Source organism: Thermobia domestica, unplaced genomic scaffold (genome assembly GCF_964235325.1).
Source record: "Thermobia domestica unplaced genomic scaffold, izTheDome1.hap1.1 HAP1_SCAFFOLD_2424, whole genome shotgun sequence".
Classification (NCBI taxonomy): Eukaryota; Metazoa; Arthropoda; class Insecta; order Zygentoma; family Lepismatidae; genus Thermobia; species Thermobia domestica.
Window position 1 is genome coordinate 1 of NW_027658120.1, and position 9,099 is coordinate 9,099.

The 9,099-nt window shown below is 35.0% G+C and overlaps 1 protein-coding gene across 1 annotated transcript; it reads left to right on the top strand.

Moving 5' to 3' along the window:
• Window positions 1–2,845: 2,845 nt before the first annotated feature.
• LOC145678315 (condensin-2 complex subunit H2-like) lies at window positions 2,846–8,657 on the top strand (the record flags this gene model as incomplete). The annotated part of the gene is made up of 2 exons (XM_081748324.1): window positions 2,846–3,027; window positions 8,522–8,657. Coding segments are annotated over 2 exons (303 nt in total), but the record flags the coding sequence as incomplete, so codon positions are not given.
• Between the last annotated feature and the right edge of the window lie 442 nt (window positions 8,658–9,099).

Genomic DNA, 9,099 nt, shown 5'->3' on the forward strand with positions numbered 1-9,099 from the left:
GTGTTGCCAGCTCATACGTTAAAAAATTATAATACTGTAGCTGCGTGATAGTCTTATTTCAATAACTACATTTATTGCCACGATTATCACTCACATAAATTATTGTACATCCAAAACACACTTCTCTTATAACGTGCGATCATTGGTACTAAACTTTAGAATTTCACACAGTAGTAAACTTTGGTGACACACATATGAATAAAGGTTTATTGAACGGGATCACTGACGCATGTGGAATTGCTTTCTGCTTTCCAGATGCTTTTCCCTGAAGAGGAAAAAATGCTCAGCTGTGAGGCAGGGAGTCTTTCTTTGAGGAAGATTCCACGGCACTTTTTTTTTTGTTTTTTGTTTGCTTGCTTGTTTGTTTGTTTGTTTGTTTGTTTAATGTGTTTGCTTCAGATTCAGTGAAGTTTCAACATTCAAGAGACAATTAACGAAAAATTAGGGGAACCAATTTGTTTCTTACCAATGACAATGGTCACACGGAACCTTGTAAGTGGAAGTGCCCTTTCGGAGGAGTATTTCGAACGACATGCTTGCCATTACAAGGCGTATTTGTTTATAACTAAAAATATCTATATCTGGGTGTTCTTGTGACATCTTATTATACAATATACACATTTTTCTGATAGATGTATCGCCTATCAGAAAAATGTGTATATTGTATAATAAGATGTCACGAGAACACCCAGATATAGATATTTTTAGTTACAAATAAAATTTTCATTCTACATAAATTTGTTGTATTCTGTATATCGTGCTATCTGTATTTTAACGTATATTTTACTTTCATATTATTATTTTATTATATGTGTATTTTAGAGTGTATTATAATAGAATTGAGGTCATATGAGTATGTTATTATATGTGTATTAAATACACTTTACAATAAGGGAAAACTGTAATTAGGCATTTGCCTGTTGTTTTTCCGAAATAAATAAATAAATAAATAAATAAAAATTGAATAGTAATCGGTAAGCACAAATTCCCATTAGCCTAGGGTAACCATATCAATATTATTGAATGTCAGATATTCTTTCAGAAAAAGCATGACTTTTCATTTTATTATTATAAAGAAAGACTTCATTAATTTGTGAAAAGTTTTTTTTTCTACTTTAAAATTCTGTCCATAATGAAGCTGTCTCGTTTTAAACGGTAAAATCCCTTCTTCAGTCTTTATCCAGGCTCCCTCCGGTTCTAAAAAGGGCGACGACAAATATCAGGTTAGTTTTAATACATTATGGTCTTATATCATATCGCCACTTGGGTATGCTACTCACGTCACCTTGGTTTCTCTGTTCACTAATTTGTTTTGGAAGTAAAGGTGAACACACTTTTCATTTTTACTAAGAGTAAGATATCCTATTGAGCGCAGTATTATGGACCTTTCAAGACAGAGTGTATCACACACACACACATAGTATATACAATATATATACATATATATAAAATTGAAACAATATTTTGTGTTGGAAGTACGTTCAACGTATGTTATCAGAATTTTTTCAGTACTATTTTTACCGCTTCCCCATATTAAATGGTGGTGTAATCTATGAGTTCTTACTACTGCTGACAAGGGTGTGTGTGCACAGTCACGTAAGCGTAGTGTGCCAGTTACATGCTCGGTAAGCTCCATAGTTGGGTCTCAAGAAACCTTTCCAGTTGTAAGAGTTGTGAAATATGGCAGCAACAAAATATTCCACGACGCACCATATATATATATATAACTGTATTTGCTTTTTATATAAGCATTTAATAACTTGCTTCAAAAATATTAAATAATTTTTATAGTATCAGCTGTTTCACACGTGTATGTTAAGAATTATATTTTCTCCATTTGTTTGGAGCTAAACAAATAAAAGAATAGTAAAACCAAAAATCCCAATGTATTTTAAATATTTTCAGAAAAAATGTGATATAGATTCGAATGTAGGCGAGATGCGTTACTCATACGAGAAGTTCGCATAGAGTTCTTGTTGTTTAAGCTTTAGGGAAGAGATCTCTTGGTGGGCCAGAAGAGTACGGAAAGATAATAAGCTCCTGACTTAAAGAAAGTAAGATGTACCAATTGGATCCAATGATATAGAATAACCGCCTGCGTTTAATAATATCACTACAGTATTTGACGCATGTTGTTACGTAGACATGAAAACTTTTTGCTGGTAACTGCGTCTTCTTAAAATTATCGTATGTAGTTTCGACATATATCCTGGCTTCGTCAGTAGGTCGGAATTACTTACTGAAAATTCTGCTTACATCACAAAATACCTACATCACCATCTTAATATCATTGTATGCTTAGGTTGAGAACAGTTGAAGGATGATTTAAATCATCTTTAAGAAATAGCAACTTTTAATTTTTAAAATTCCTGGCGATAGTGCAGCCTCCTGACACACACACACCAGCAGTTGTAGATTTCCATATTTAAAAGAAATATTGATTAATTGATGTTAGTGACATGTACTTAGTTATCCATTAATTTATTGATGTTGATGACTGTTCCGTTCGTATTCATACTGTACACCATAAACTGAATTGAAAATTAAGTTAGAATCCTGTTATTTTTTTTTTTTTTTTTTTTTTTTTATCGTACTTCGTAGCTGCAGGCTTCTTAACCTATGAGATTAAATTGAAATCTATCATATTAAAAACACGCTTGTACTAGATGACCGATCACTAAATACAAGACGATAAAGTCACATTTGTCCTTGTATATGAATTCATTGGATCTTTAATTATGATTGAAGTGCATGTAAAACTAATTAAATTTAAAAAAAAGTGTGCTTTCATATGTCCTTTTTAAAACATTTACTATTTTACTGTTTTTTTTTCTTTCTTTTGTAGTATTTGGAAGAATATCTTGTGGAGTTGGCAACTGTGAAAATAAGCTTCGATGGAGGAAGAACGTCGATGAATTTTGCAGAAGCTGCCCTACTTGTCCAGGGGTCAGCTAGTGTGTACGGTAAAAAGGTGGAATTTTTATGGCAGATATTACTGCAAGTTTTGGATCTCCTCAAAAATAAAAAGTAAGTATTTTCCTTTGCAGGTAGCATTTTTGCTTTTATTTATTTTAGTTTTATTATCTACGATTACGTTCCGTATAGTTGATTAAGGCTGAGTGCTCAGTAGAATTAAAATCAAAGACGAGAATATGTGCACTGAATGCGAGAATATTTGGCTATATATTTTTGATATGAAATATAGAGAAATAATAAAGTAATATAGTTGAGGATTTAAAAAAAATATATTTCTTCCCTTCTTAAACTAAGTATCTCAGGCGAAGTAATCCGTTGATTTCCCGAATGTAAAGGTTTTAAAAATTTTCCATAAGAGATTAATAGCTATATTTCTTAATGCCATATTTACTCGATTATAAGCACCTCTAAAATTTTTGTCATTAGTCATTATCATCGTCGAATCATTAGTTTTCAGCGTCGCTAAATTAATTAGTGGCCAGGGTTGGTTCGTTTAAACCAAAACCAGCAGTTAAAAAAAAAAAGGTTTAATTCAAAAAATTAGTAATGTTCATAATGGTGTAAGTGTTCGTAAAATCTTAATGAACACACATTTGTGGGTTATCACGTTTCACTCCCGTATATTATTCGTATTATATTCAGGCCTAAATTCCCCGTTCGTTACTCAGAGATATTATACTACAAAAGCAACTTTTTTATTATTATTATTATGAATGTTTCTTTCGTGATTTTTGGATCAAAAGATCCAATATATTTCAGGCAAAAATTTTCTAATAGGCCTTATATCTGAAGAACTACATATAGTGTAGCCAAACTCAAACTATCACTTGGGGGGCGCGGTGGCTTAGTGGTAGAGCGTTCACCTCCGGTGCTTGGGGTCCCTGGATCGATCCCAGCTCGTGCCGTGTGGACTTTGTGGTGGACAAACACCGTGCTCGTGGGTTTTCTCGGGGTTCTCCCTTTCCTCCCACTTTCTTCATTCCACCATTTCATTCATTTCTCATAATCACCGTCTCCTTTAGCCTAACCGGCATAACCGTGGGACGTAAAACTTAAAGATTTTATTTTCAAACTATCACTTAACTCAGTATGATGTGCTTATTCCGTAAAATATGCGAAAACTCGGTACAGGGGCAGTTCAAAAATTTTGCGGCCCCTGACTCAAAATCTAATTATTAGCCAAGAACGCGATCTTTTGATGCATTTTTTTGATCATTCCTAGAATAATTGTTTTATAGTTTATTATTATTGTTATGCAATTACAATCAAAGACAAATTCTGAATATTGTTTCGTTTTAATAATGATTACTATTGATAAAATGCATTGAAATGCCGTACTTTTGAGGGGGCTACAACCCCACGAGAGGCATTTACTGAAACCAGAAGTATCTTTGGTATCTATTTATGTATAAATGGGTCAGAGCCTAAGTGGACTCAAATAATTCGTATCTTTATTCACTTTTCTTACTGATTATGCAAATTAAGTTGTTGTATTTCTTTAACTTAGACTAATAAAAGTCTTAGTGAACTAACTCGAACTAAATTAGTTCTTCTGTACTCTGCAGTATTTTGAAATTGTCCATATGTAATTCTGTGTAATGGTTCACTTGTGCAACTTTTTGTCCTCCTGAAATGACTCTTGACAATTATATTAACAAGTATGTAAAGATCAGTACAACATATTTTTTATCAGGAGTCCTTCGTGAGTGAGTCGGCAGACGTATCTCATTTATGGCAAATTAGTCCCGGTTTCGAGTTCAAATGGAGGACAATTTCTCTTGGATGTAAGCCGAGAGGCGGTTTGAATTCCGCTTTAAACTTATGTGACCCCTTCCAGCATAACCCGGTTGTTGCGTAATAACACCAAGGCGAAACAAACTTAATTCTATTCATATGTGACGTGAATGCATAGAGCAAATTAATAATAATAATAATAATAATAATAATAATAATAATAATAATAATAATAATAATAATAATAATAATAATAATAATAATAAAAAAAAAAAGATTAGTGTCGAATCCAGTTTTCGGGGTCGCTTAGATAAAGAGTGACACTTCAGAATACCATTTAAAGTTCAAGTTCAGCCCCATTGGCACCCTGGGGATGTGAAATTGAAACATGTAGAAAAAAATTGAAAATGACCGTTGTTAGTGTTGAATCCAAGTTTTTGGGGTTTCTAATTTGATTGGTGGCAGTTCAAGTTGTAAGTTCAACCTTTAAGTTGAAGTCCAGCTACCAGTTGGGGTAAGACACTCTGAAGGGAGTTACATAGAAAATGATCGAGGACGACTGAGTGTAGAGTCTGAATCGATAAGATGAATAGTGACACTCCAGGTGCCGTTTAAATCCAAGTTCAGCCCCCATTAGGACTGGGGGAGAGGGAATGGTGACATGGAAAAATAATCAAAAACGGCTATGTTGTATCGAATCCATAGTTTTCGGGGTCCCTTAGTTGATTGACAACTCCCTATACCATTTAAGTCTACGTTTAACGTCCATTAGTGCCCCTAGTGTGGTTGGAAAGGTGTTGACATAGAAAAGTAATTGAAAACGACCGATATTAGTGTCGAATCCATAATTCTCGATGTTGCTGAGATGAATAATTACACCCCAGATAGTGTTAAAAGTCCAAGTTTAGTTCACATCGACGTGGAGAGTGAGAAAAGGTGAAAATTAAATTGTCTCAAATGACAGATTAGTGTCGAATTCATAGTTTGGGTTCGTCAAACTATTAGGTTACAATCGCGAAGACATTTCATCCCAAGTTTAGGCTTGAACGAACGTGTCAACTGGATTGGGAGTTTTAGGGGCAACGCCAAAGGCGTTTCTCGTACATCTGTGTATATTTGGATGTATATGTATATTCCAGCGTAATACCGAAGCGTCTGGAGTAATTTTAACCAAACTTCGAAGCCATATGACTTTCAGTATTAAAAAAAGTACTGTGGGAGTAAGACATCTCAAGGGATGAAAGTTGGAAGAAGTGACATGTAAAGATAATCCAAAATGACTGATATTAGTGGGATCGAGAATACGATTGACCTGTTTGAAATGACTTTTAGAAGATAAAATTCACTTCAAACGTTTTTTTTTTTTTTTTGTTTATTTTTTTTTAATCAGTTTGATTCAAGGTGTATTATGTAGGGGTAGAGTATTTCAACATTTATGCCAAAAGCAGAGTATATTCTGTATTCTTATGATTACACTTTTGATGAAAAAAGTGTCCTAAGAGGAAAGGGGATTCGAATACTTCCCATAAACCTATTATCCTTGTGCGAAGAACGGGTATTTTACTTAGTAATAATAATAACAAATCAAGTAAATACTGTACTAACATATCTTCATTTGCTTTTATTCATTAACACATGTGAATATTGGTGACATTACTGTTAAAAATTTTCATGTGTATACGGAAATAAAGCGTGTACTTGAGTTCCGTAAGCAGTGGCGTATTTACGATTTTATTTCGGGGGGAGGGGCTTTGACTGAAAATGTGAAAATTCTGCAAGATATTTCATATATTTTAGTATAGTAAGATTTTTTTTTGGGGGGGGGCTTAAGCCCAGAAGCCGCCCCCCCTGAATACGCCACTGTCCGTAAGATTTATTGTTAAGACGATGTATTTTCTTCCTAAGACAAAGATAGGAATACTAGAGTGATACTAAAACAGGGATTAGATAGGAATACTAGACTATTTTCTGTTTTAAACTTGGGGTTATACCAATTAATTAATAAATATAGTATTAAGTTCGGTTGCACTATTATTTATGACATCGGTAGAACAAAAACAATCATGAAGACAGTAATCATCTTAGTTACTTTTTTATGAAGAACTTTAATATGTGTCTGAAAATATCAGAATCAAAGGGATTGCTTTCGTATGTTTATCTGAGTTAAAATGAAGATAGATCATAATTACATGACATTTCAACTCGTAAATATCGTTCGTTCCCTAAGTTTGATGCAACATACTTTGGGTAACTGATTGAAAGGTGTTGATCGTGCGTTTTTGATGTGCTATAGATTTATGCGTGTTATTGGTACACATAATTTTCTTCATAAACCAATGATGTGGTTGATTCTTGTTCGGTTCAGATATCGGATATACTTCTCAATTCAAGGGCGTTTCGCTGTCACCAGTTTTGCACATGAACCGACCATTATAAATATTCGATGTGGGTTTTGTATCTAGCATTATTTACATGAAACTCTTAGTGTACATCATATTAATTACAATTATAGAAGATTGATCGCATTATATCTGACCATTTTGGCAACACTGATGTTACCTGTGCAGTTGCGACAGAAACAGGAAAGAGGGTCGTTATCAGTGGGGAGTCTCAGCATGCAGGTGTCGGAGTATCGTGTTGGTGATAGTGAAATATCGCCGAAACGGTCCAGTATTGCAAAGAGAACATCATAGCTCTTTTCCATTCATATTTTTCGTTCAACTCAATAGTGAAACATTGTCGGGAAAACGTTTAACCATCAAAGTTCAATCACAGCTAAAGATATCGTGATCAACAAACACAAATCGGGCCAGCAAAAATATCGCCCGAAGTGTTCGTGAAATTGGTCGACTGGCAGGTAGGAGAATCCACCAGAACGTGACGTGGTCCAGAAATTATTTGATAAGGGACATAGCAGTACTAAGTTTTACCATCAGTGGAGAGTGTATCCACAGGGAATCGTGAATGTTGCCGGATACGGTTAAATGAGGAAGTTGCAGGTACATACGATGGAGGAAATCATGCAGGTGAATGCTGCATACCAGGAATCTTCCGTGACTCCAGTCTATCGGAAGCACATTCTTCGTTTGTACGGATCCAACAAGAAACAGATGCAAGTCGACATGGACATAGCGTTCACCCCATACCCTCTGGTTTTATTACGACATGAAGCAGGAATTTAGGTTGTTCTTTTTCATAACATCCCTGTTAAAAGTTCTGACGCCAACCCAAACGACATCTGCAATATAATATCACCCTCACTGGCCTATGAAAAACCTACAGGGAAAAAGAATGGGGTGGTATTCCTATGCCTGCGCTCCAATGCAGTTTTTTACAGTGGAAAGTAGGGTGTCGGACGGCAGTCTATAACGCTGGTGTTCCTATAGAATACATTCTATGTTGACAGCACGGCTTTTCGTAGGTTGGGTATAACGCGATCAGCCTTCTGTATTTAAGTTGAATTACACTCTCTATTCGAGAGAAGGCAACGTGTCCTACTGACAGTGTCAAGGTAAGGTTGCACACTTCAATGATTTCGGCGCTTAGAGAAGGTAACCAAGACCATTTCAGCCGCTTTTGCCCGTCAGGTTTCCCGAGGAACCCATGTAACAGAGGTTAAGTTTCATCTTCACCGGGAATCTAATCTGTCCTTCCAGTTGATAGGTAAACGCCTTGTCGACTACTTCGCCGCAGCTATAATGACAGATATTCAAGTTGGAAAGATATTATCATTTGAACCTCTTTTTAACTTAGAATAATTTTATATTTCTTATTCAAAAGGTCATATGTATTTTTCTTTTCTCTTTTCAAGGAACGTAGATGCTGCTGCACAACAATCAAATACACCTACAAAAACTAATAGGGCATCACGTCAATCGTTGTCATTAGAAATCGAAAATTTCGATGCTCCATTGGGTAAGTTTTCACTTTAGGAGTTGATGAATGACTTTTTGTATTGATACAGGTCACAGAGAGAGAGAGAGAATGGAAAAAGAGAATAATCTCTCGTAACAGCTCACGAGAGAGAGAAAAAAAAAGTGTATTTAGTGGAGTTGATGATGGTAATAGTGAGGTGTGTATTTGTATGGGAGAATAATAATTGCCGATCGATACACCTTGTAGGATACGTAAGGAGTTACTCAAATATGAATAGTTTTGCCTTGTATCCCAAAGTAGTAGAACTACAATCATATAGTTTCTTGGTTTATACGGTTTAAGGTTTCCATCACCGACAGAAGCGTGGTTGAGTCGTTTCTCATTTGAATTGAAATCTCGCCCTAAATGTGAACAACGAAAATTTGGACCACAGATGGGATGACATTATTTTCAACTTTACGTAAAAGCAAATCCAACAAATCACAGCACCTCTATTGAATTTATCTTTACAAC